A 27,866-nucleotide genomic window follows, 5' to 3' on the forward strand; every position below is an offset into this window, starting at 1 on the left:
AAATTTTCAGGATTCATGCAGATCCCAATTACAGATCAGCAGGTACCAGAAGGTAAGAAAAGTTGCTTTTGCATAATATTGCGAAACAAAACGCCAGATAATATGTCTTACCTTATACACACATCATAATAATACTCCTATGTTGAAGCACAGTACAATCCATCAAGTGGTGTGGCTTCATAGCTTACCAAAGTCGTACTAAGACATTTTGATAGATTTTTGAGCGCCGTGTGTAATGTTCTATATTCATAATGGAACATATAACATTTTGGTGTTGTTTACTTGAGTCATATTGGAGTCCACACGTATCTCTTATGTTTGACTGCCATCTACTGGTCACACTTATCATTTCACCATGTACCAAATAAAATACCATCAAGGTTGGTAAGCACAACCAATAAGGCGCACTATTGAGTTTTGAGAAAATGAAAGTATTTTAAGTACGCCTTAAAGTCCGAAAAATACGGTACTACTGGCTTTGAAAAATACCGGTAGTTTTTTTTCATCCACAAATGGTGACGTACAGATGGTGTCAATACACACACACTGAGCGTATACAGGCAGAAACATTGTGGACGGGAAGAATGGCAAAAAATGGCAATTTTCCTGGTTAATAAATAATGTGCGTGAAGCACAATATGGAGGTATTTGGGCTTCAAAACGACAGATAAAGGTGACGCTTTAAACACAAGAGCCTCAAAATATGCCTCGCTACAGGTGTCAGTACAGTATTACCACCTTTGCTGCAAACTTAGGTAAACATTTAAATAACAAACATTCAGATCTGCCCAAGGAGTTTAAAGAGTCAGAGCGTAAAATAATGCAAGTCAGTTGATTGAATTTCGTAATAAATTCCCACCATTTTATATGTGTTTTATCTTTAACAATGTGTTTTTTAAACACACATTTTCTTTTAGCCAAAGTATTGTTGTCAGTATTTATTAATTATTGTATTTGTTTTAAAGCACAGATCAAAATTGGCAACGATAAACCATGAAGCATTTAATACAATGTCAATTAAGCTTTCTATTTTATTCTAACCTAATTCTAGATTATGGCAGGCTATATGTAATATGTACAATTGTATAGTCTTCTTTGATTTCAATAAGAAAAGCCCAGTGTGTTTAATGCCTTTTAATTGGATTCCAATCTTCTAAAATTGTTATTTGAGCGCAATAAGAAAAGTATGTTTAATCATAAGTTTTATCATAAGATTTTCTGATAAAATTGAGCCATTAGGGACATTTATTTGTGGGCCGGGGGTCGCCGGAAGCCGCTTTGCTTTTAAGATGGTGCCGAGTGTCAGAATCCGTGAGTTTTTGGTGCAACTGTACAAAATGAGCTCCAAGGCTAGCCTAAAATGTTAGCATGCGCATATTAAAATGCTAACACTTAGCATGTGGGCTAACGATGGCATACTAACAGTTAGCATGTCTCACATGTCAATTAACAGGGCTGTAAGGTGTATGGCTTCGGAAATAGAGAAAACAGTGGAAAATTATATGAAAAAGTGAAAAAGTTAGCATGCTTAGGCTAGCTAGCATGCTATTGTTTGCATGCTAAAAGTGAACAAGTGTCACATACCAAGTACCAAGGGCAGCACGGTGGTACAGGGGTTAGTGCGTGTGCCTCACAATAAGAAGGTCCTGGGTTCAATCCCGGGCTAGGGGTCTTTCTGTGTGGAGTTTGCATGTTCACCCCCAGCGACCTCGAGAGGGACAAGCGGTAGAAAATGGACATACCAAGTTTAGTGACTCTGGGGTAAACGGTTGCAAAACTAGCTCGAAAAGTTAGCATGTTCATTTTAGCATGCTAGCAAGCTAACGTGAACATGATAATAGTAAGCTTGTGTCACATACCAAGTTATGACTCTAAGGTGTATGGATGGGGAATTACAGAAAAAAACAGTACATTTAGCAAAAAAAAGTTAGCACTTTAATCTTGGCAGGCTAACAGTTGCATGCTAGCAGTTTACAAGTGTCACGTACCGAGTTATATGACTCTGGGATAAACGGTTGCAAAACTAGCTCAAAAAGTTAGCATGCTAACGTTGGTGTGCTATCAGTTAGCATGTGTCACATACCAAGTTATATGACTGTAAGGTGTATGGCTCCAGGTTCCAGCAAAGATTTGGGTTCAAGCCTCACCACCGCTAGTTGGTCGCTAGCATTAGGTCAAGGGTCGGTAACCCAAAATGTTGAAAGAGCCATATTGAACCAAAAATAAAAAAATAAAAATCTGTCTGGAGCCGCAAAAAATGAAAATTTGTATTTAAGTGTTATAATGAAGGCAACACATGATGTATTAGCTATACTAGCCTACTATCAAAATGATTATAAGCTCAAATATACCTAAAATACGAGGCATAATGATGCAATATGTACATACAGCTAGCATAAATAGCATGTTAGCATCGATTAGCTTGTAGTCATGCAGTGACCAAATAAGCCTGATTAGCACTCCACACAAGTCAATAACATCAACAGAGCTCACCTTTGTGGATTCTCGCACAGCATAAAACATTTGATGGACAAATAGCGACAAAGAAGGAGTGGCATGGAACACGTCTTTCGGTGGCAGCATCAAAGAAAGTTGTACATGTAGACAAACTACGGTGCGTTCAACGACTTCCGAACTTAAAAACATAATGGCGTGCGCCAAATACTCTCATCAGTGAAGCATGTTTAATATAAACAGTGGGATTTTTAACAATTGAGGAGGTTTGTGTCATGTTTTCCCCCCAACAGAAACCATATTAAAACAAAAAATATATTTTTTTCCCTCATCTTTTTCCATTTTCATACATTTTTGAAAAAGCTCCAGGGAGCCACTCGGGCCGCATGTTGCAGACCCATGGTCTAAACCAGGCCTGGGCAATTATTTGACTTGGGGGGCCAGATTTAGATAAAAAAAAGTGTGTCTGGGGGCCGGTATATCTATTTTTAGGAACACTAATACAAAACCTCCCAATAATGATTGAAAGCTAAAAACATTATGACAGACCGCCTTAAAAAACTAAATGGAATTTGACATTTTTTTACTGAATGAGACACCCAGAATGTACATGAAAATAAAGAATGTGGGATTTACAATATTAACTATGAAAGATAAAACACTGAATATTGACAACATATTTTACAATCAAGTGAAACACAACCAAAATGCAACAAACATAGTGAAATATGACCGCAAAGGGTAAAAAAAAACCCCACCTACAATCTGAGATATCTCATAGTGACCAAAGTAACTAATTAGATGACTATAGTAACTAATTAGATGACTATAGTAACTAATTCGATGACCATAGTAACTAGTATATCATGCAGATTCCAAGCATTGAAAGACTTAGTATAGTTGAAGACTTACGGTCATTAGAAAACATCACTGCACATCGTAATGGCAGCTACACTTTCCATCTTTAACATCTAAAACAATTATTTGGGAATGTCCGCCGGGCCAGATTGAAAAGCTCAACGGGCCGCATGCGGCCCCCGGGCCTTAATTTGCCCAGGTCTGGTCTAAACTATCAGCTATCCATAGCGTTTTCTCTACCATTATATCAGGTCAAATTAATTGTATCCAATCTTTTATTCGGGCTGTCAAACGATTAAAATCCTTAATTGTGACTAATCGCATTTGGTCCATAGTTAACTAATAATTAATTGTGATTAATCACAAATTTATATTTCAATGTATTTTTTTTAAATAGTGAACCTTATTAAAATGTACACCCAATATGGGACTGCACAATTTGTTTTATTCATGCAAATGTTTATGGAAACCATATGCAGTTTTTAACGGATCAACACAAAATTGACACAAGACATTTTCCACCTGAGGTGTCATATAGTCCCGTAGTGTCTTTCTCCCATTATGAATATATTTATAATAATTTTATGAAGTTTTCTCGACTAATTTTGCCACTAATACTCACTCTGTCTCGTCCCTTTGTTTTCTCTGTCAATCTGCATTTGCCTGCGTATCAAGTCTGCCGGGGGCTCGATAAACAGAACACGATGTTAGAAAAGTTGCGTTTTGCTTTATTGTGGGGAAAGAAAAGCAAGCCCAAATAAGCAACCGCACATTTCCACCTGTGTGAAGTTCCCGCCCCATTATCATTGCAAATATTAAAATAACATTGCTGTTCGTTTGTACTATGTTTATTCCGTAAAATATGTTTTGCTTGTGCCGTTACGGTTTTTAAATTATTCTAAGATTCATTTTATTACCAGTGATGTCATCCTGCTGCACCGCCTCTTCAAAATATCCCCAAACTTGTCCCATTTGTTTGTGCTTCATTTGCTGCAATTGTTTTTTTTTAATGTCATTCACATCCAGAGTGGTGTCTGGCTAAAGACCCCCGCATTAAGTTATACCGAAGCTACAAAGAATATAATGATTTCATCAAATGTACCCATTATTGATGCTTTGATTTACTTATAATCATGACAAAACAGACAGGAAACGAGCGAACATGTTCGATGATGTCATTAAATTTGGATGCACTGATTGGTCTGAAACAAAGTTCTTTGTTATATGCAATGTTTGGCCGTAATATTTGGGATTTATAAGAAAAGTATGTAGTAAAAACACTGCAGATATGAAAATGGAACATAAGAGCGACATAGGAAAGTGATTAGTCAGCAGCCTTGCAAAGGTTGTAAACATTGCAAAACAACAACAACAATAATAGAATATAAGTTAAGATACAAAGCTATCAGATAAAGCTGGAGGAAAAGGCAAATTTGGCTAAACGTGTGCATGTGGGGAATTGGGTGGGGGTTGGAAGGGAATAAAAGGGCTAAAGGTTGGGGGTGCACTTACCTGTTTTAGATCCATGAGAATGATGGCATCCATCAAACCAAACACAGGAAAGTCATTTAGTTTAACAGCGTAATCACAGGCGCCAGCCATGGCACTGAGGGTGTGCGCCTGTGTCTCTTGGTATGTGGCACTCTTCTTAGAAAACAAACACCTCTTTGGACTAAAATGATGTCAACAAAAGTGTTTTTTTTTAAAAAATCTTTTGAATAAAGTAAGACATATTCTGGAATGAAAACTCTTAGCTGTTTGTGCGCTACCATATCTAAATAATAGCATGGAACTGTGGGGGAATATTTATAAAAGTACATTTCATTCCCAAACTTTAGTCAACAAACACTTTATTCCTAAAACCCAAAATGTACAACTTTTTTTTCCCCAGCAAGAACAATTTTATTGAAAATATTGCATAGCAATAAATACTTAAGTGAATGTGTGGAATTGTTTGTGTAAATAAGTCCATGTTCTAAGAGGAGCCAGTCTAGAAACAGTACACACATGTGGTCAGACCGAGGTCGGACGAATTGTGATGAACCACATTGTTTGATGTAATTTATCCTGATTTCATTTATTAATTATTATTTAATAAATATCACAGTGGCTGATATGTATCCCAGTTTCCTTCATGTATTGTTCTTTAATAATAACAACAGTGTCTTATATCTAACTTCTAACTGTATTTGTTCATTTGTTATTTAATGAACAACACAGTGTCTGATATTATTTATCCTGATTTTGTTCATTTATTTGTAATTAATGAATACAACAGTGTTCGATATCATAGGTCCAAATTTCATTCATTGTTATGTAATGATTATCATAGTATCTGATATCGTTTTTCCTGATTTCATACATTTATTGTTATTGAATGACTATCACAGTGTGTGATATTATTCATCCTGAATTCTTCCTAATATATTACCAAATACAACAGTGTCTGATATTGTTTATTCTACTTTTATCAGTTTGCTATTCAATTAATACCACAGTGTCTGATATAATTTCTCCTAATTTAATTAATTTATTGTTACTTAATGATTACAAACGGGTCAGATGTCATTAATCTGGATTGTATTCATCCATTGTTGTTTAATAAATACCACAGTGGCTTATATCATTTATCCTGATTTCATTCATATACCAAATCCAACAGTGTCTGACATCATTTATCCTGATTTTATTCATTTATTGTTGTTTAGTAAACCACATTGTCTGATTTTTTTAAATCCTGATGTTATTCATGTATTGTTACTTAATAAATACTACAGTGTCTGATATAATGTATCTAGATCCCATTCAATGTTATTTAATAAAAACTACAGTGTCTGATATCATGTATCCTGTTCTCCTTCATTTTTTGTTATTCACTGACTATTACAATGTTGGATAGAATTTATCTTGAGATATTCCTCATTTATTGACAAATACCACAGTATTGGTAGGGTGTCATTTATCCTAATTTTTTATTCATTTAGTGTTAGTTAATAAATATCACAGTGTGTGATACAATTGATCCTGAATTCCTTATGTATTAAAGAATACCACCTCGTCTGATATTATTGATCTTCACGTTATTATGTATTATTTGATGAGGTATTAGCTACCATTTATTATATATGTTTATATTCAGTATGATGTTCTTGTGTTATATCTATAATATATTCTCAATGTATTGAATTAATCAATGTTTATGCATTTTATCATGTAACTAGGGTATTCATTTCTCTACAGTGTTTCTGCCAATGTTGACTCCCTTATTAATTCATTTTTTCTTTTATTACCTAGTGAATGTCCCCGTCTATTTTCTCTACCGTTTGTCCTTATTAGGGTTACGGTTAAGCTGGAGTTTACACCATCTGACTTTGGGCATTAAATTAATAAGCTTAATAGAAATTCTTAATTATTACCGTATTTTTCGGACCATAAGGCGTACTTAAAATCCTTTCATTTTCTCAAAAATCGACAATGCGCCTTACAACCCGGTTCGCCTAATGTACGGAATAATTCTGGTTGTGCTTACCGACCTCTAAGCCATTTTATTTGGTATATGGTGTAATAAGTGTGACCAGTAGATGGTAGTCACACAAAAGAGATACGTGGAGACTGCGATATGATGGCAGTCACACATAACAGATACGTGTAGACTGCAATATGATGCCAGTAAACAACACCAATACTTTTAATGTTCCATAAAAAAATTAAAAACATTATACACGGCACTCAAAAATCTAGCAACATGTTTTAGTATGACATTGAAGTTGCACCGCTTGATGGATTGTCGGCCCATTACGGCTACCGTAGTCAGAGATACAAGTATTACTATGGTGTGTGTATATGGCACCCATTTGCAGACATATTATCTGGCGTTTTGTTTGACAATATTATGCAAAACCAACTTTTCTTACCTTCTGGTACCTGCTGATGTGTATTTGGGATCTGCATAAGTCCTGAAAATTAGCGCACGTCCGCCACTGTAGTCCGTGCCGATGCCGTAGTCAATAAGCTTCTTCTTTTTCTCTATCTTCTTGTTATGGGACATTCATCCTCCGCTGTTGCCATTTCTAATATAAAGTAGTGTAAAGTTCTAACTTATATCTCGCCATGGAAGCGCTAAAAACTACCGGTGTAGTGAGTTTACATAATCCACCCAAGGAACTTTTGTTATTACAGAGTTCTTGTCGGACGGTTTTTCACGGGACACATTTCCGGTGTTGTTGCAGCTCTAGTGAGCCACGGACAAGACCCACGGGTGCGCCTTACGGTCCGGAAAATACGGTACACATTTTACAAACTATCAGTATTTGCTAGAACTTGACCCCAAAAGGGACAAGCGGTAGAAAATGGATGGATGGATGGAAAAGGTGTAGGATTACATAATCTCTGCTTTCCCCTATTCCTTTTCAGACATGTTGAATTGTCCACGTACAAACGTGATGTTTTTGGAGGTTGGTGGTTTTATTGTGGTTATTAATAGTCTATCAGTGACTTTTTCCATCTACCAGAATAGTTCAAATTCCATGTTGGTCAATAACCTTCATGGGACAGGTTAAACACAACCACAAACATGTACAAATAACATTGTGGGTGTTTGTGGAAGAGTAATTATAAGTACTTACCTCTAATACGTGTGTCGTTTCCGTGAGCGGTGCTTTAAGGCGCCATTAAGATGTCGCTCTTAGCAACCTTGTTAGGGCGGGTCATGTGACCTGTTGTCATCCATTATCTAATGAGGGCCAAGATAACACGCTTGTTTAGACTGCGCAGAAAAAAGAGAGGAATGAGGCTAGTTTGTGTGGGTGTGTGTGTGTGTGTGTGTGCGTGTGTGCGTGTGTGTGTGTGTGTGTGTGTGTGTGTGTGTGTGTGTGTGTGTGTGTGTGTGTGGCTTTGATAATTTTCTTTGGCTCCAGTCTGACACCTTTAAATGGTTGTCATCAGAAACCACATGCTACACACACACACACACACATTTCTTGTGTTTCATACCTTCTTGAGACCTCCGAATAACGCCTACCAATTTAGGACCACCCATTCTAGATTTATAAAGATTTGTATTTCCAACATTAATAACATATGCGTCTCATGCAAATATAAAAAAGCTTGTTGTGAAAAATGAGTTGGAATTTCACAAGAAAAAGGTCACAATTTCACAAGGAAAACGTAGAATTTGGGCAGTATTATAACAAAATTCGTAATTTTACTCAACGCAAGTCAAAATATTACAAGAAAAGCTGAACATTTGTGCGATGTTATGATAAGAGTTGTAATTTTACTCAATAACAGTCATCATTTTACAAGAAAATCTTCAAATTTCATGAAAAGAGTCGTAATTTGACTCGACAAAAGTCACAATTTTATACACTGTAAAAAAAAAAAAGTTGAGAAAACGCAAATTTTCAAGGCAACATGATGCAACAAGATTTTTGCCATTTCTCAACTTTTGACTACTGCTGGCCAGACACTGTTTTGGTAGTTAAACATAGTGAAACCTTATTTCTGAGTCTGACTAACTTGAAAACTATAATTAGTCCAACAATTGGTGCAAATCGTATTTCCCTATTTAGCAGCAGTCAAAAGTTGAGAAAACGCAAAAATGTTGTTGCATCATGTTGCCTTGAAAATTTGCGTTTTCTCAACTTTCTTTTTTTTTTTACAGTGTAAGAAAACTTTAACATTTTGGCAATGTTATAATAATAATCGGAATTTTACTTGGCAAAAATATGATAAATAATAATAAAAGTCATCATATTACTAGAAAAAAAATGTCCCTACTTTACAAGAACAACAACAAAAAATTGGCAATATATATCCGAATTTTATATAACAAATGTCACCATTTTGCATTAAAAAGTAATAATTTTACATACAAAAAGTAATAATTTTACGAGAAAATATTGCAATATTACAGAAACACAAAGAATATGAGAAATTGTTCCCAATTTTATAAGAAAAAAGTTGACACCTTGTGACAAAAAGACTGCTTTTAGTTTAATTTTTTAATGTTTTATTTTTATTTTTTTACTTCAAGTTATTACAGTATGTCTCTTTATACATTTTTTTTATTTATTTTTTTTAAATTAATTTTGGCCAAAGGGGGCACATTTCAATTTCTTACACATACTTATCATTAAATATGTTGACCAGAGGGGGAGCACTTCAAATTTTTACACACACTTGTTATTTCATATCTTGACCAGAGGGGGGAGCACTTTTAAAAGCGACACACATTCAATTTGAAAAATCCCTCCTTTTTGGGACCACCCTCATTTTGACCAGCAGGGGTGCAAATGAGACATTGTCTATTAGATGCAATGTTATTGGGACCATGATTTATGTCATCACTTGTTCACATCTCCTCATATGGAAGATACTTTTCCTTCTTCATGTCTCAAGAAGGCTAGAAATACAAGAACACACACACACACACACTCACACACACACACACACACACACACACACACACACACACACACACACACACACACACACACACACACACACACACACACACACACACACACACGCACACACACAGATATTTAGCTGTAATAGGCCTCTCAGCAGTAATATGTCTAAAGCTAAACCCTCTTCACTCGAAACAACCTCAAAATCACCTTCTGTACACTAGAATAGGACAATTCAACATCTGTATTAGAAGTTATTAGGCTTACAAATACAGCGACATTAAGATTGTAAATGTGGTGTGATGAAACAATTGTATAATGTGTCAATATTGAAAATCATTCAACCAAAATTAGATTTTCTTTTCCGCTTTCACTTGACTACTTCCACAATCTTAGGGTACAATAAACATACGTTTCTTATTGCAAGTTTGTCCTTAAATAAAATAGTGAACATACAAGACAACTTGTCTTTTATTAGTAAGTAAGGAAACAAAGGCTCTTAATTTAGTCTACTGTAGGGTTGTACGGTATACCGGTATTAGTATAGTACTGCGATACTAATGAATCATATTTGGTACTATAGCGCCTCTGAAAGGTGCCGGTCCGCTACCCCCCCGCGCTCCCGTCGTCGTCACTCCATTACATTGCTGGTTTACGAGCAGACAAGCATGTTCGGCAGCGCACAATCACAGAGTACTTACAAGCAGACACAGTGTGTAGACAGAAAAGGGAGAACGGACGCATTTTGGCTTAAAAACTAAAGATAAAGGTGAAGTTATAACACTGAAACGCCCTCAGGAAGAGGTGCTTTACGACATGGCTGGCTAGCTAGCGGCTAAAGTCTGCAGTGTTTTAGCTACTTCTAAATCACTAATCCTCGCCTCCATGGCGACATATAAAGTACATTTCTTACAAAAATCACCCCTGCAGGACGAGGAATAGCTAAACATGCTTCACTACACACCGTAGCTCACTGACGTCACAATGTAAACAAACGCCATTGGTGGATCTACACCTGACATCCACTGTAATGATACCAAGTACAGTAGCGTATCTAGTCGATGCTATTATGATTACGTCGATATTTCGTTTTTTAAAAATGTGTATTATGTTGTGCAGCTGGGATAGGCTACAGCAACCCCCGTGACCCCAAACGAGACAAGCGGTAAAAAATGGATGGATGGATGTTTATAAACTCAGGAAATATGTCCCTGGACACATGAGGACTTTGAATATGACCAATGTATGATCCTGTAACAACTTGGTATCGGATTGATACCCAAATTTGTGATATCATCCAAAACTAATGTGAAGTATCAAACAACAGAAGAATAAGTGATTATTACATTTTAACAGAAGTGTAGATAGAACATGTTGAAAGAGAAAGTAAGCAGATATTAACAGTAAAAGTAAATGAACAAGTAGATTAATAATTCATTTTCTACCACTTGTCCTTAATAATTTTGAATTAATAGAATGGAAAATGACACAATATGTTACCGCATATGTCAGCAGCTAAATTAGGAGCCTTTGTTTGTTTACGTACTACTAAAAGACAAGTTGTTTTCTATGTTCACTATTTTATTTAAGGACAAACTTGCAATAACAAACTTATGTTTGATGTACCATAAGATTGCTTGTTAAAATAAAGCCAATAATGACATTTTGTGGTTCCATTTATTTAGAAAAGTACCGAAAGGTGTCGAAATAGTTTTGGTACCGGTACCAAAATATTGGTATTGGGACAACACTAGTCTAGTGACGTATGCAGTAACATATTGTGTCATTTTCCATTCTATTATTTTGTCAAAATTATTGAGGACAAGTGGTAGAAAATGAATTATTAATCTCTTTGTTCATTTACTGTTAATATCTGCTTACTTTCTCTTTTGACATGTTCTACATTAAACATAAGAGTATTATTATGGTGTGTGTGTAAGGTAAGACATATTATCTGGCGTTTTGTTTCACAACGTTATGCAAAAGCAACTTTACTTACCTTCTGGTACCTGCTGATCTGTATTTGGGATCTGCATAAATCCTGAAAAATTGTGCGCGTCCGCCTTTGTAGTCAGTGGCAACGCCGTAGTATACTTCTTCTTTTTCTCTATCTTTTTGTTATGGGACATTCATCCTCCGCTGTTGCCATTTCTAATATAAAGTAGTGTAAAGTTCTTACTAGAGATGTCCGAAAATATCGGCATGCCGATATTATCGGCCGATAAATGCTTTAAAATGTAATATCGGAAATTATCGGTATAATTTTAAAAAAAAATTAAATCAACATAAAAAACACAAGATACACTTACAATTAGTGCACCAACCCAAAAAACTTCCCTACCCCATTCACACTCATTCACACAAAAGGGTTGTTTCTTTCTGTTATTAATATTCTGGTTCCTACATTATATAACAATATAGTCTGCAAGGGATACAGTCCGTAAGCACACATGATTGTGCGTGCTGCTGGTCCACTAATAGTACTAACCTTTAACAGTTAATTTTACTCATTTTCATTCATTACTAGTTTCTAGGTAACTGTTTTTATATTGTTTTACTTTTTTTTTTATTCAAGAAATTTTTTTATTTTTATTTTTTATTTTATTTTATTATTATTTTTAAAAATGACCTTATCTTCACCATACCTGGTTGTCCAAATTAGGCATAATAATGTGTTAATTCCACGACTGTATATATCGGTATCGGTTGATATAGGTATTAGTAATTAAAGAGTTGGACAATATCGGAATATCGGATATCGGCAAAAAGCCATTATCTAACATCCCTAGTTCTTACTTATATCTGTCAGTAAACTCGCCATGAAAGCGCTAAAACATAACGGTGTAGTGAGTTTACATTATTCACCCAAGGAACTTTAGTTATTACAGAGTTCCGGTCGGACGGTTTTCCACGGGACACATTTCCGGCGTTGTTTTTGTTTCCGGATGAGGAGATGCTGCTCCATTATTGATTGAAGTAAAGTCTGAATGTCATTAAAACAGTTAGCTCCATCTTTTGACACTTCTTCCACTCCCGTCGGTGAGAAGACGCTGTCGAAGGTGAGCCACGTAAATAAGACCGCCCACAAAACGGCGCATCCTGAAGTGACTGTCAGAAAGCGACTTGAAGATGATCTGTAAAACATAATCCATGCAACATTTTGACCAAAGAACTACCATTACATGTTATGTAGACCACAAGGAAGTGTTTTACATTTAGAAAAAAAATTATAATAATATGACTCCTTTAATGCGCCCTATAATCCGGTGCGCCTTATATATGAAAAAAGCTCGAAAATAGACCATTCAACGGCGGTGCGCATTATAACCTGGTGCGCCCTATGGTCCTGAAAATACGGTAGTTCTCAATCAATTTCCATGGCTGAACATATACTGACATATTAGCTTTCAACTAAACTATATTGTCAAATGTTTGTCTTAATTGGTGGTGTGCTGCTGTTTAAAAGTTTTGAGGTTGCATGTGTGTGTGTGTGCACAAAGAGGTCCCACAGGCCATTTTGAGTCTTTAAAAGGGACAGACAAAAAGTTTCTGATCTTTGACCCTGGCTTGTGCCTGGGTCACAAGGTGGAGATCCTTCCTGGTAAACACACACACACACACACACACACACACACACACACACACACACACACACACACACACACACACACACACACACACACACACACACACACACACACACACACACACACTACTCTTGTTGAAGGCTATTTTGTGTGGTGAATTCATAGGTTGTGTCTATGTGGTATGAATAGATTGACCTTTGCCCTAAGGAAAGACAATCACTGTTCACAAAAGATGTCTTTCCTTTTTAACTCTCTCAAAAGCACTCCACCAACATTTGAGTGTGTATGTGCTGGGTGACCGTTGACCTTCACTGTATACCAGCAATTATTGTTTTTTGTCTTTCCCGGGGGATGGGCCAGACATGTATAAAACATATGTTTTCGTCCCGTTTGTCAAGACTACTTCTTATGTAGTCGATTTGCATTCCTGCACCATTGTTGTGTTATACCAGGGTACTAAATTGGAAGAAGATGTTAGAAACACCAAAACCCAAAACCAGTGAAGTTGGCACGTTGTGTAAATGGTAAATAAAAACAGAATACAAAGATTTGCAAATCCTTTTCAACTTAAATTCAATTGAATAGACTGCAGAGACAAGATATTTATTGTTCGAACTGGTAAACTTTGTTATTTTTTGCAAATATTAGGTCATTTGGAATGTGATGCCTGCAACATGTTTCAAAAAAGCTGGCACAAGTGGCAAAAAAGACTGAGAAAGTTGAGGAATGCTCATCAAACACTTGTTTGGAATATCCCACAGGTGAACAGGCTAATTGGGAACAGGTGGGTGCCATGATTGGGTATAAAAGCAGCTTCCATGTAATGCTCAGTCGTTCACAAACAAGGATGGGGCGAGGGTCCCCACTTTGTGAAAAAATGTGTGAGCAAATTGTCGAACAGTTTAACAACAACATTTCTCAACGAGCTATTGCCAGGAATTTAGGGATTTCACCATTTACGGTCCGTAATATCATCAAAAAGTTCAGAGAATCTGGAAAAATCACTGTACGTAACATTGAATGCTCGTGACCTTCGATGCCTCAGGCGGTATTGCATCAAAAAGCAACATCAGTGTGTAAAGGATATCACCACATGGGCTGAACACTTCAGAAAACCACTGTCAGTAACTACAGTTGGCCGCTACATCTGTAAGTACAAGTTAAAACTCTACTATGCAAAGCCAAAGCAATTTATCAACAACACCCAGAAACGCCGCCATTTTCGCTGGGCCCGAGCTCATCTAAGATGGACTAATGCAAAGTGTAAAAGTGTTCTGTGGTCTGAAGAGTCCACAATTGTTTTTGGAAACTGTGGACGTCTTGTCCTCCGGAACAAAGAGGAAGGGGAAGGTTTTGGGTTTTGTAGAACTTTGTCACATATAAAGCTTGCTTCGCCGTCCCTCTCTGTCACTTATGCTCATTTGTAAACAAATCTCCACTCTGCTTTGTATTAAAGCCTTTTCTTCTCCGATCTGCTGTTATGCAGTTCTCCGGATCACCGTAATGACATGTACATCACTGATAATCATAGGTTTTCTTACTTTCATAAACCTATTTTTGGTTGCACAAATGCTAAGGTGTTATGGTAGTTTAAAAATAGTACAGCAAATCATGTGAATCTTATAGGATTTTAGTAAAATGACTTGTACAATGCAGATATTGTGTCAAAGTGTGAGTTTAAAGTACCAGTAGAATGGAAAAACAAGTTGACTTTATATGCTGAATTGTGTTTCATTGTCTTCATTAGACCATATACAATTGTTGTCAAAACATCCCAAAATGCCACAGTTTCAGACGGATACATCCAATATTCCACTCCAAATGTCTTCAGCAATTTCCGTAGATTCAGGTTCAGATGACGTCACGGCTGGAATTCGTCTGCACTCGGACCATATTAGCAGAAATAAAGAAAAATGGAAAATAGATTTGCTGTATATTATTGACAATCCCTATGTAAGACAAGAACACATATGCTTTTCTTTTTTTTTAAATAATTGTAAATAAAAAAATAAAAAAGTCAGCTAACAGTTGAGCCAAGAATAGTCCCTTTTTTCTGCAGACAAAACCCTCTAAATAACCCTCCAAAACCTGCCAACAACACCTCATTTACATCTCGTGACCTGGATATTAACCAAATATTAGCCATATTGTTATTATAAGCGCTAAGGCAGGCAAATTATTTATAGCGACGCCACGATCATAGAGAGGCAACTAGCTTGTGTGCCTATGTTGACATCATCGGCTGGTGCGCTGCTTCTCACCTCGGAGCTTGTGGAAGTTTATCCTAGATCAGGGGTCACCAACGCGTTGCCCGCGGGCACCAGGTAGCCCGTAAGGACCAGATGAGTAGCCCGCTGGCCTGTTCTAAAAATAGCTCAAATAGCAGCACTTACCAGTGAGCTGCCTTTATTTTTTTAATTTTATTTATTTACTAGCAAGCTGGTCTCGCTTTGCCCGGCATTTTTAATTCTAAGAGAGACAAAACTCAAATAGAATTTGAAAATCCAAGAAAATATTTTAAAGACTTGGTCTTCACTTGTTTGAATAAATTCATTTATTTTTTTTACTTTGCTTCTTATAAGTTTCAGAAAGACAATTTTAGAGAAAAAATACAACCTTAAAATGATTTTAGAATTTTTAAACACATATACCTTTTTACGTTTTAAATTCCTTCCTCTTCTTTCCTGACAATTTAAATCAATGTTCAAGTAAATTTATTTTTTTTATTGTAAAGAATAATAAATACATTTTAATTTAATTCTTCATTTTAGCTTCTGTTTTTTCGACGAAGAATATTTGTGAAATATTTCTTCAAACTTATTATGATTAAAATTCAAAAAAAATATTCTGGCAAATCTAGAAAATCTGTAGAATCAAATTTAAATCTTATTTCAAAGTCTTTTGAATTTCTTTTAAAATTTTTGTTCTGGAAAATCTAGAAGAAATGATGATTTGTCTTTGTTAGAAATATAGCTTGGTCCAATTTGTTATATATTCTAACAAAGTGCAGATTGTATTTTAACTTATTTAAAACATGTCATCAAAATTCTAAAATGAATCTTAATCAGGAAAAATTACTAATGATGTTCCATAAATTCTTTTTTTAATTTTTTCAAAATGATTTAAATTAGCTAGTTTTTCTCTTCTTTTTTTCGGTTGAATTTTGAATTTTAAAGAGTCGAAATTGAAGATAAACTATGTTTCAAAATTTAATTGTAATTTTTTTCGTGTTTTCTCCTCTTTTAAACCGTTCAATTAAGTGTAAATATCATTAATTATTAATAATAACATAGAGTTAAAGGTAAATTGAGCAAATTGGCTATTTCTGGCAATTTATTTAAGTGTTTTGAAACTGGTAGCCCTTCGCATTAATCAGTACCCAAGAAGTAGCTCTTGGTTTCAAAAAGGTTGGTGACCCCTGTCCTAGATCATAAATAATGTCTCTCACCTTGATAGTAGAACGAGGAGGACATAATCCCACAAGTTGGTCAACTTTGGCAGCCAATTTATACCCCAAAAGGCCCAAAAAGACACAAAGCTTGGTTCCACCCCCTTCGTGAGGATTATAATTAATTCTTCATCTAAATGGGAAAATACTGTTTCAACATCCTATCAGTCATCGTCCCTGTAAAAGCAGACATAGTACAGTAAGTGATGTTTTATTATTGTTTGTTGGCTCTCTTGAAGTCTGCAGTGAGTAATAATCAGTGATGTTCTGGTAGGAAAAAGTGAACATTGTGATGTGTTTTTGAAATTAAATGCTTAATGAGAGCAAAACAGGTAAAAAGTAAATGTTATTATGAAGGTACCTATTACTACATCACATATATACTTACAGTGTGTATATAAAACCTTGATGGAGGTGTTTGTATGTTTTTTGAGCGCTTTATAGGCAGAATAGAGCGACTCCCATAGGCTCTATGCATCAGTTGGTGACGTCTCTCTGTTGTTGACTTTTCTACATGGAAGAAGACCCCCTCTGACATGATGGATTGAACTCTCACATTATCATTCATGATTGTAAGAATCCAATAACTGTACCAATTTGGCATCCTTTGCAGCCAGTCACCCAGAAATGGGGTCCCCAGATGTGCGGCCCCTTCCCAAGGTTTCTTCTTTTTTCCCATTTTGGGCTTTTAGAGTTTTTCCTGGCCTGGATGTGTGTACAGATCAGGAGATGTTGTTGTGGTTTATGAAGCCCTTTGAGGCATGTGTGATTGAGGGCTATACATAAAAACTTTGTTTGATTGACTGACGGTGTTAAAAAAAACAGCGGTATGTGCCTCAAAATACGAAGGTCCTGGGTTCGATCCCCGGGCCTGGGGTCTGTCTGTGTGGAGTTTGCATGTTCTCCCTGTGACTGCGTGCGTTCTCTCTGGGTATTCCGTCTTCCTCCCACTTCCAAAGACAAGCACCTGGGGATAGGTTGAAAATGGATGGATGGAAGATACCATATATTTTCAAACAGTGTAGATAGTCAAAATATAAATTGTGCTACTTTTGAAGAGGGTAGGACATGGTTTAGTTTGCAATTTGGGAACGAACTTCTTGCAGACAAACTAAAAAAACTGGTTATAAATGTGACTGTGGAGCAAAATTTAGGCAAAGTTTACACCAAGGCACATCCAATATATATTCTCAAGAGATTGATTGGCAACACCAAATTGGCCCTAGTGTGTGAATGTGAGTGTGAATGTTGTCTGTCTATCTGTGTTGGCCCTGTGATGAGGTGGCGACTTGTCCAGGGTGTACCCCGCCTTCCGCCCGAATGCAGCTGGGATAGGCTCCAGCGCCGCGCGACCCCAAAAGGGACAAGCGGTGGAAGATGGATGGATGAATGGAGACCACAAATACCGTAATTTCCGGACTATAAGCCGCTACATTTCCCCTTCGTTCTGGTCCCTGCGGCTTATACAACGGTGCGGCTTTTCTACGGCTTACGGTAACCAGGGGCACGCACTACCGAGGATGCGCGAGACCGAGGCAGACATCTGGCGCCAGGTAACGAGAGCAAAACAAAGAGTAGGAGAGCGTCAGCGACAGTTTGCGCGAAGGAAGTGTTCATGCAAACACCCTCAATATGGAAAACAAACGGAGAAGTGCATATGATGCTGCTTTTAAGTTAAAGGCAATCGATCTGGCCGTCAAAGAAGGAAATAGAGCTGCTGCACGTACCCTTGACATCAATGAATCAATGGTGAGACGTTGGAGACGGCAGCATGAAGAACTGATTCAATGCAAAAAGACAAAAAAATCCTTCAGAGGTAATAAAAGCAGATGGCCGGAACTTGAAAACTTTCTTGAGGACTGGGTGGACACACAGAAAGCAGACGGCCGGGGTGTTTCCACCGTGCAGATCCGACTGAAAGCCCAAACAACCGCCAAAGAAATGAAATTTGAAGATTTTAGAGGTGGACCATCATGGTGTCTCAGATTTATGAGACGAAAAGGACTGTCCATTAGGGCACGCACGACTCTGAGTCAGCAACTCCCTCCCGACCACAAGGAGAAAATAACAAACTTCCGCGAATTCACACAAAGAAAGATAGACGATTGAAAGATTTATTGTTAATAAATGGGACGCTTTGCGTTCCCAAACAGTCATCTCTGTCCCGACAATCCCCTCCGTGGTAGCAGGAACCCCTATATACTACGGTAATTACACATCAAAACGCCTGCGGCTTATAGTCGGGTGCGGCTTATATATGCAGCAATCTGTATTCCCCCCTAAATTTAGCTGGTGTGGCTTATAGTCAGGTGCGCCTTATAGTCCGGAAATTACGGTAAGTGTTTTAAAGGCCTACTGAAACCCACTACTACCGACCACGCAGTCTGATAGTTTATATATCAATGATGAAATCTTAACATTGCAACACATGCCAATACGGCCGGGTTAACTTATAAAGTGACATTTAAAATTTCCCGGGAAATATCCGGCTGAAACGTCGCGGTATGATGACGTATGCGCGTGACGAAGGCAGTTGAACGCGTCATCTTGGAATAGGTCCCTCCCAATTTAAACAGCTCTGTTTTAATCGCTAATTTCCACAGTATTCAGGACATCTGTGTTGGTGAATCTTTTGGAAATTTGTTCAATTAACAATGGAGACTGCAAAAAAGAGAGTTGTAGGGAAGCGGTGTGTTGCTGCTGGATGTAGCAACACAAACCAAAACACAACCGGTGTTTCATTGTTTCTTTTCCCAAAAGATGGCGGCCAAGCTTTACTATGGAACAAAGAAGTCAAGCGAACACGGTTGGATTGGACGACACATACGAAGTACAGTGTATTATGCAGCGAACATTTCGAAAGATCATGTTTCGAAGAGGGTCCCTTGCGAATGGCAGAAATGGGAATCAGCACTCGTCGACTCGTGCTGAAGAAAGGTGCGAAGCCAACTATTTTCGATAGACCACGGACAAGTCCGGAGCACCCGACCCCCTCCACAAGCGGACAGACTGGGCACATGAGGTCTGCATTTGCCAAAAGGGAAAGGAAGAGGGTAAGAATCTTGATATCCAGTTTTCATAGTCAGACTACACTGTTCCAATATCCATTTCTTTGTTCTCAATTGTTGAAACCCCCCCACCTCCACACCCCGGATTGTAAATAATGTAAATAATTCAATGTGATTATCTTGTGTGATGACTGTATTATGATGATAGTATATATATGATAGTATATATCTGTATCATGAATCAATTTAAGTGGACCCCGACTTAAACAAGTTGAAAAACTTATTGGGGTGTTACCATTTAGTGGTCAATTGTACGGAATATGTACTTCACTGTGCAACCTACTAATAAAAGTCTCAATCAATCAACCAAAACTAACACACACAGTCATAGACTACTCCAGTGGTTCTCAACCTTTTTTCAGTGATTTTCCCCTGTGAACATTTTTTTAATTCAAGTACCCCCTAATCAGAGCAAAGCATTTTTGGTTGAAAAAAAGAAAAAAAATACAGCACTATGTCATCAGTTTCTGATTTATTAAATTGTATAACAGTGCAAGATATTGCTAATTTGTAGTGGTCTTTCTTGAACTATTTGGAAAAAAAGATATAAAAATAACTAAAAACTTGTTGAAAAATAAACAAGTGATTCAATTATAAATAATATTTTGTACACATAGAAGTAATCATCAACTTAAAGTGCCCTCTTTGGGGATTGTAATAGAGATCCATCTGGATTCATGAACTTAATTCTAAACATTTATTTTGTTGAAGTATTATTCAATAAATATATTTATAAAGGATTTTTGAATTGTTGCTATTTTTATAATATTTAAAAAAAATCTCTCGTACCCCTTGGCATACCTTCAAGTATCCCCAAGGGTATGCGTACCCCCATTTGAGAACCACTGGACTACTCCATGAACAATGAAATAAATTAACAATAAAATAGTCTACATATAATTATTGCTTCAAGTTCTAGTCAAGTTCTTCTGCAGTATAAAGTATCGTACATTTACTGACATTACTGTCAATAGTGTCAATACTGTCAATAGATTACAATAGACAATAATATAAAGTATTGTACATTTGTACATTTACAGACAATAGATCAGATCATGGACAGTACGACTACGGCATCAGTGGCGGATGCGGTGGATGAACCAATGGCAATGGCACTAGATTTGCCTGATGAGGAGGGCGATCAAGATCAGGTTCGATTTGTTTTCCTAATCAATGTTCAAATGGATTACAGTTCAAGCCCAATCCAAAAGTATTCATAATTAATGTAAATGAGGTATCCATATTACATGTAGCTGTTTCTCCATTTCCAGGGAAATACAAGAGAACAAGGATGCCAGACGGACTGGGTACCGATTGGGACAGCACCAACAGCAATGACCAGTAGCAAGAGCACCCAAACAGGGAAAATACATCATAGATCAAAGGGTATGTCTATTTCGGTGACGAACATGATTCTGCACATCACAGTACACATTGCACGCTGCCTGTGCAGAGTAGAGTAGACAGATAAATTAGGTGATTCAAAGACAATAATTATTATGTGATTCTAGTTTAATTTTAACAGATTATATAAAACAACTTGTGCTTGATTTTATTGCTAGGACACCAGGTGACCCCAGAGATCCTCGAGAGGGTTAGAGCTCGGCCGGCCAGGGTTAGTGAAGTCCCATTGTCAAGTGTAGCAGCTCCATCTGACAGCCCCGAGATGCAGACTAACATAGCAGCTCCAGGTGTGTCTGGAATGCAAGCCAAGCTACGACCACCTCCTGCATGGTTTGATGAAGGACCAGCATCAAGTCCCACTGCGCCTTTTGTTGGTGGTTCTTCCGATGACAGCTATGTGCCGAGTGAGTCAACGACATCGGATCCGTGTCAATCTGACGGGTCGCCAGATCGCCCATGTACTCACCAGATGCGTGAAGAGGGCTGCCACAAGGAACCGAAGTACATCATCTTTGAGTCGTGCCTCCAGAGTCTCGTCAAGTGGTGTCACTGTCCAGTCTGTGGCAGCCAGGACATAAGCCCTTCTTGGGATTCGAACGGTACACAGCTGACCATGACTCTTCAATGTGCATCATGTGACCAGAGGAGTAGTTGGAGCAGCCAGCCAAACATTGGCCCTTATGCCGCGGGCAACATCCTGCTGTCTGCTGGCATCCTCTTCGCTGGGGCATCTTCTGGCAAGGTGTTGCAAGTGCTGAACAGCATCGGAGTGGTCACGTATGTGAAGAGGACATTTTTCAACCACCAGGAGCTCATCCTGCAGCCAGCCATCAAAAAGGTGTGGGAGGAACAGCAACGGACGCACCTCACCATGCTGCAGGTGGAAGGCCGACCCCTCGTCCTTGGTGGTGATGGGCGAGCAGACAGTCCGGGACACAGCGCCAAGTTCGGTACCTACACCACAATGGAGCTTGTGGCCAATGTGGTTCTCGACCTTCAGGTTGTACAGGTACGACCATATAATCTCACTAAAACACTAGTAACACAATAAGCAGATAAGGGATTTTCCAGAATTATCCTAGTAAATTTGTCTAATAACATTAACCATTTCAATGTATACTAAGCCCCTTTTTCATTTTTTTCTTTGCTCATTCCTTTTCTGTTATATATATTTCAGAGCAACGAATGTCTTGGCAGCTACCATATGGAGATGGAAGGACTGAAGAGGATGGTGGAACTGCTGATCAGCTGGGACCTGGATGTCGGGGTGCTGGTGACAGACCGACACAGACAGATCGCTAAATGGATTCGTGAAAACATGCCCAATACACGGCACTGCTATGACATCTGGCATGTTGCAAAATGTTAGTTGGATTATTTGTATGCATGACAAGTTGTGAAGTAGTGTGTACATATCAGTGATCAGATGAATGCGATATTGTATTTAATCCACAAATTTCTGTTTTTTTCTGTTTGTAGCCATCGGAAAGAAACTGAAGGCCATCGCCAAGCATAAGGACTGTGAAGACCTGAAGCCCTGGGTGCAAAGTATAATCAACCACCTCTACTGGGCAGCAGTGTCTACACCGCCTGGAGAGGGGGAACTTCTGGTTGCCAAGTGGAAGTCTGTGGAGCGACACATTCAGAACATCCACAAGGACCATGGCGACCTCTTCCCAATTTGTACTCATGGACAACTGCAACGGCAAAAGAAATGGCTCAAACAAAGTGAGTAGGCAAATAAGTTGCCCGAAAGCAGTGAGGGACTAGCAGTATTTTCCTGCACATCTTTTGAAAGTCAAAAAATTCAGATAAACTTGTAAGTAAATAACCAGTTTAAGTTGACTGGAACATTTTTGTAGAAACGTTGTTCTATTTTAAATTTATGTTTAGGTTCACGCTCAGCAGTGAAACTGGAGGAGGTGGTCAACAACAAGTCCCTGCTAAAAGATATCGCCATGCTGTCGGGTGAACACCAGACTTCCAAGGTGGAGGCGTTCCATAGCCTTATCATACAGGTGAGAATTAGACTGATCGCCTGTAGGTGGTGTCGGTGGTTACCACCTGCCACTAGGACTTTGGTGGCCAGGGAGCAAAATACTAGAGCATACTAAATGAAGCCTTGATACAGTCAGTGTAAGCAAGAGAATGTTGGAGGTCCAACATAGTGGCTGGCATCTTGGTGAGAAAGATTGCAAACAATTCTGGCGTGGTGTTAACATTGAAAACAAAACAGCTTCATTACTGCAGGAGATCAAGCTTTAATAGCTGACTATTAACAGTTTAATACACAAACATTTGTATTCAAATTTACAAACAATTTATAAATTTACACACACATTGTATGGACGCATGACTGAATAAAGTGTCTTTTATCTTATACAGTTCGCACCGAAAATGTATGTCTTCTCATACATCGGAATGCTGTGCAGGTATGTTTCCACACTAATCTAAGTGTCACTAGTGTGTGCCATACTTTAGTACTAATTATTACATTATTCTGTTACCACACCTAGGAACCTGCTTGCTGGGCTGCACTGGAACGAAAATTCGAGCCGCCCTATAGCCACTACACAAGCGGGTGCTGAGCGCTATGCAGTACGCTACCCGAAGTATAAAGCAGGGGGCCATGTGGTCAAGAAAATCGCGACAGAGCCAACATACCGTAAGTGTAGAGGACACAAAACATGTAAACACTTGACACTTTGTATCATGATAATAATACTGTCAAGTTTCACTCTCCATGAGTATATTATGTTGTGAGCAGGAACATGTACAATTGTATTTTGCAGGCTACGTAGATGACTTGATCAGGGAGGTTGTTGCTGGCTGCAGACAGACCCCTGACGAGAGAACACCACTCAGCGTCACTGTGGATGTGCCTCCCTTCCTCTGCGATGAACTGGAGAAGCCAGACAAGGAGGAAGCCATCGCCAAGCACAGGAGTCGCTTCGGTAAGTGTGAAATGCCCTCCCGGTAACAGTTAGAGATGCTACCTCAGTAGAAGCATTTAAGTCCCATCTTAAAACTCATTTGTATACTCTAGCCTTTAAATAGACCCCCTTTTTAGACCAGTTGATCTGCCGTTTCTTTTCTTTTCTCCTCTGCCCCCCCCCCCCCACGTGGAGGGGTTATTCCGGTGACCATGGATAAAGTGCTGGCTGTCCAGAGTTGGGACCCGGGGTATACCGCTCGCCTGTGCATCGGTTGGGGACATCTGCGCTGCTGACCCGTCTCCGCTCGGGGTGGCCTCCTGCTGGCTCCACTGGACCCTCACTAATATGTTAGACCCACTCGACATCCATTGCTTTCGGTCTCCCCTAGAGGGGGGGGGTTACCCACATATGCGGTCCTCTCCAAGGTTTCTCATAGTCATTCACATCGACGTCCTACTGGGGTGAGTTTTCCTTGCCCGTGTGTGGGCTCTGTACCGAGGATGTCGTTGTGGCTTGTGCGGCCCTTTGAGACATTTGTGATTTAGTGCTATATAAATAAACATTGATTGATTGACTGATTGATTGATTGATTGATTTTATTGATTAAGTACAGTGGCCATGTAGATTCTGTTGCAGTCACTGCACGTCTTGGAACCCCGTGTAGTCCATCGATGGGAATGTTGTCCTAATCTTATGTACTACACAAGCTGGTAGTACCACCCTTATGTCCTTTCCCAGATATCCCCAGCAGAAGCGGACAAACTGTCGATAGGCTGTGTGTCGTCTCCGCCTGCAAGTAGCAAATGATGGCAGCTGTTATTATCCGGACATGGATACACAGTGACTCACTGTTCTCTGAGATTCAAAAGACATTGTCATGCATTCTATTCATTTGTCATTTACTGTTGCAGTAAATTGTAAATATTGTTGACATCTACGGTCCATCTATGTAATACTTCTATGATATATAATGTCATGTGCATTGTAGCACAGTACATTTCACAGAATAAGAATAAGATAAGAAAGTGCTCATTCTGACTTATCTTCCAAAGGTTGATAGAATAAAGAATTATTTAAACTTATTAGTGCCTCACTCATTTTGCTGTTGCTGCAGCATGCCATATTGCTGTTTGTAGGCGTTATACGCTGTCTGCAGCACCCATTCATCCAGACACACAGATGGAAAGCCATGGTGGTCTATGATGCACGTCTTCACCCCCTCCTCCTCCATCGTTCTGGTCACTGCCTCTATTTCACTACAGCAGACACACTCAGCCACTGTCTCCATGTTCACACAGTTTTGACATGTACACCTGGAAATAGAAATGTTCATAATATTTGTAAATCAATTCATATTATTGACACCTGCAATCTGCAAACATGTGGAATAATTAATATTATCATTGTCTTGTTGTGGATCTTATTAATCTGCATGCATATTTTTAGTATTGCCGGTATATGGAGCTGTGGCCCATAGAAATAATGGGTAATTAATTAGGTTTGACATTGTGTCAATGATAGATACTTAGTGTATAGATAGGCCTGGGGTGTAAGTTGTAACACTAACAGTAACACATTGTGTCAATGATAGATACTTAGTGTATAGATAGGCCTGGGGTGTAAGTTGTAACACTAACAGTAACAGTGCAAGACTAGGCCACAAACTAAAACTAGTCTATAAATAAATAACATATTACCATTCTGTATTCTCAAGGCGATCTATGTCGTGTGCTCCTCCAGCATCAATAGCAGCAGCGTCCTCCTGACCGTCTTCATCAGCGTCGGGTTCAAAGCGATATGGCTCTATCCCTCTCACAGCTTCTTCCCTATCTGAATCGCTTCCACTCCCCACTAGTCCTTCACTTGCACTTTCCTCATCCACAAATCTTTCATCCTCGCTCAAATTAATGGAGAAATCGTCGCTATCTCGGTCAGAATCGCTCTCAGATCTGGCGGCCATCATTGCAAACAATAGGGAGCTTTGCGGATATGTTCAATTGTCCACGTCACGCTACTTCCGGTAGGGGCAAGGCTTTTTTTTGTCAGATACCAAAAGTTGCTATCTTTATCGTCGTTTTTCTATTCTAAATCCTTTCAGCAAAAATATGGCAATATCGCGAAATGATCAAGTATGACACATAGAATAGATCTGCTATCCCCGTTTAAATAAAAAAATTTCATTTCAGTAGGCCTTTAAGTGTAGATTAAAATCATCATAGGTCCCCTTTGAGGTAATTCTCAAGTAAGACAAACAGAAGTTTGTAAAAAGGTTGTCAACCTTTTTGCTTTAAATGATGTTTTGAAAACCTTTTGGTACCGTATTTTCCGGACCATAGGGCGCACCGGATTATAAGGCGCACTGCCGATGAATGGTCTATTTTTGATATTTTTTCATGTATAAGGCGCGGATTATAGGGCGCATTAAAGGAGTCATATTATTTTTATTGTTTTCTAAATGTAAAACACTTCCTTGTGGTCTACATAAGATGTAATGGTGGTTCTTTGGTCAAAATGTTGCATAGATGATGTTTTACAGATCATCTTCAAGACGCTTTCTGACAGTCGCTTCCGGATGTGCCGTTTTGTGGGCGGTCTTATTTACGTGGCTCACCTTCGGCAGCGTCTTCTCCCCGTCATCTTTGTTGTAGCGGTGTAGCGTGCAAGGACGGGAGTGGAAGAAGTGTCAAAAGATGGAGCTAACTGTTTTAATGACATTCAGACTTTACTTCAATCAATAACGGAGCAGCATCTTCTCATCCGGAAACAACAACACCGGAAATGTGTCCCGTGAAAAACAGTCCGACCGGAACTCTCTAATAACTAAAGTTCCTTGGGTGAATAATGTAAACTCACTACACCGGTATGTTTTAGCGCTTTCATGGCGAGTTTACTGACAGATATAAGTAAGAACTTTACACTACTTTATATTAGAAATGGTAACAGCAGAGGATGAATGTCCCATAACAAGAAGATAGAGACAAAGAAGAAGTTTATCGACTACGGTGTCAGCACGGACTACAAAGGTGAAAGCGCGCAATTTTTCAGGATTTGTGCAGATCCCAAATACAGATCAGCAGGTACCAGATGGTAAGAAAAGTTGCTTTTGCATAATATTGCGAAACAAAACGCCAGATAATGTGTACCTCATACACATGCCATAATAATACTCGTATGTTGAAGCACAGTACAATCCAAGCGGTGCGGCTTCATAGCTTACCAAAGTTGTACTAAAACATTTTGATACATTTTTGAGCGATGTGTGTAATGTTCTATATTTTCAATGGAACATATAAAATGTTGGTGTTTACTTGAGTCATATTGCCATCATAGTGCAGCCTACACTCATCTCTTATGTTGGACTGCCATCTACTGGTCACACTTATCATTACATCATGTACCAAATAAAATAGCTTTGAGGTCGGTAAACAAAACCAGAATTATTCCTATAAGACGCACTGCTGAGTTTTGAGGAAAAAAAAGGATTTTAAGTGCGCCTTATAGTCGGGAAAATACGGTACATTAAAACTAAGGACCACCTTCTCCTGTTGAATCACAATTTCCAAAAAAAACTGAATATTTCTGGATCAGACTTCAAATTAGATGTGATTATACCTTGGCCTGTGCCACAAACAATTGTACTACAGGCAAGTGCAAAACACGAAGAGATTGTTTTCACCTTCTGCGAGTTTGTTTATGTCATA

The 27,866-nt window shown here is 38.4% G+C and overlaps 3 protein-coding genes across 4 annotated transcripts in view; 2 read left to right on the plus strand and 1 right to left on the minus strand.

Annotated features, from left to right (window-relative positions):
- LOC133639415 (uncharacterized) lies at positions 1-24,740 on the plus strand. Its single transcript, XM_062032706.1, has 11 exons — positions 1-52; positions 19,518-19,810; positions 20,866-20,976; positions 21,097-21,211; positions 21,388-22,238; positions 22,407-22,593; positions 22,709-22,957; positions 23,123-23,247; positions 23,615-23,661; positions 23,746-23,894; positions 24,022-24,740. The coding sequence occupies exons 1-11, from the start codon at positions 16-18 to the stop codon at positions 24,207-24,209; spliced, it is 2,352 nt and encodes a 783-aa protein (XP_061888690.1). The 5' UTR covers positions 1-15; the 3' UTR covers positions 24,210-24,740.
- The window catches only part of hand2 (heart and neural crest derivatives expressed 2), a 129,507-nt gene that overhangs the window by 1,330 nt on the left and 100,311 nt on the right, over positions 1-27,866 (plus strand). The window lies entirely within an intron of this gene.
- On the minus strand, positions 24,030-26,219 carry LOC133639419 (uncharacterized). The gene is made up of 3 exons (XM_062032712.1): positions 25,863-26,219; positions 25,260-25,478; positions 24,030-24,955 (listed from the first exon to the last, which is right to left on the minus strand). The coding sequence occupies exons 1-3, from the start codon at positions 26,126-26,128 to the stop codon at positions 24,802-24,804; spliced, it is 639 nt and encodes a 212-aa protein (XP_061888696.1). The 5' UTR covers positions 26,129-26,219; the 3' UTR covers positions 24,030-24,801.

Source organism: Entelurus aequoreus, linkage group LG22 (assembly GCF_033978785.1).
Source record: "Entelurus aequoreus isolate RoL-2023_Sb linkage group LG22, RoL_Eaeq_v1.1, whole genome shotgun sequence".
Taxonomy (NCBI): Eukaryota; Metazoa; Chordata; class Actinopteri; order Syngnathiformes; family Syngnathidae; genus Entelurus; species Entelurus aequoreus.

Excerpts from the sequence above, each read along its gene's own strand:
- LOC133639415 (XM_062032706.1), top strand. The coding sequence starts at position 16 with ATGCAGATCCCAATTACAGATCAGCAGGTACCAGAAG. Across the intron at positions 20,977-21,096 it reads AGGAGGGCGATCAAGATCAG|GGAAATACAAGAGAACAAGG; the intron begins GTTCGATTTGTT and ends CTCCATTTCCAG. Across the intron at positions 23,662-23,745 it reads TACATCGGAATGCTGTGCAG|GAACCTGCTTGCTGGGCTGC; the intron begins GTATGTTTCCAC and ends TACCACACCTAG.
- LOC133639419 (XM_062032712.1), bottom strand. The coding sequence starts at position 26,128 with ATGATGGCCGCCAGATCTGAGAGCGATTCTGACCGAGATAGCGACGAT. Across the intron at positions 25,479-25,862 it reads CGCCTTGAGAATACAGAATG|GTGTACATGTCAAAACTGTG; the intron begins GTAATATGTTAT and ends TTCTATTTCCAG. Across the intron at positions 24,956-25,259 it reads CTGCAGCAACAGCAAAATGA|GCGGAGACGACACACAGCCT; the intron begins GTGAGGCACTAA and ends TGCTACTTGCAG.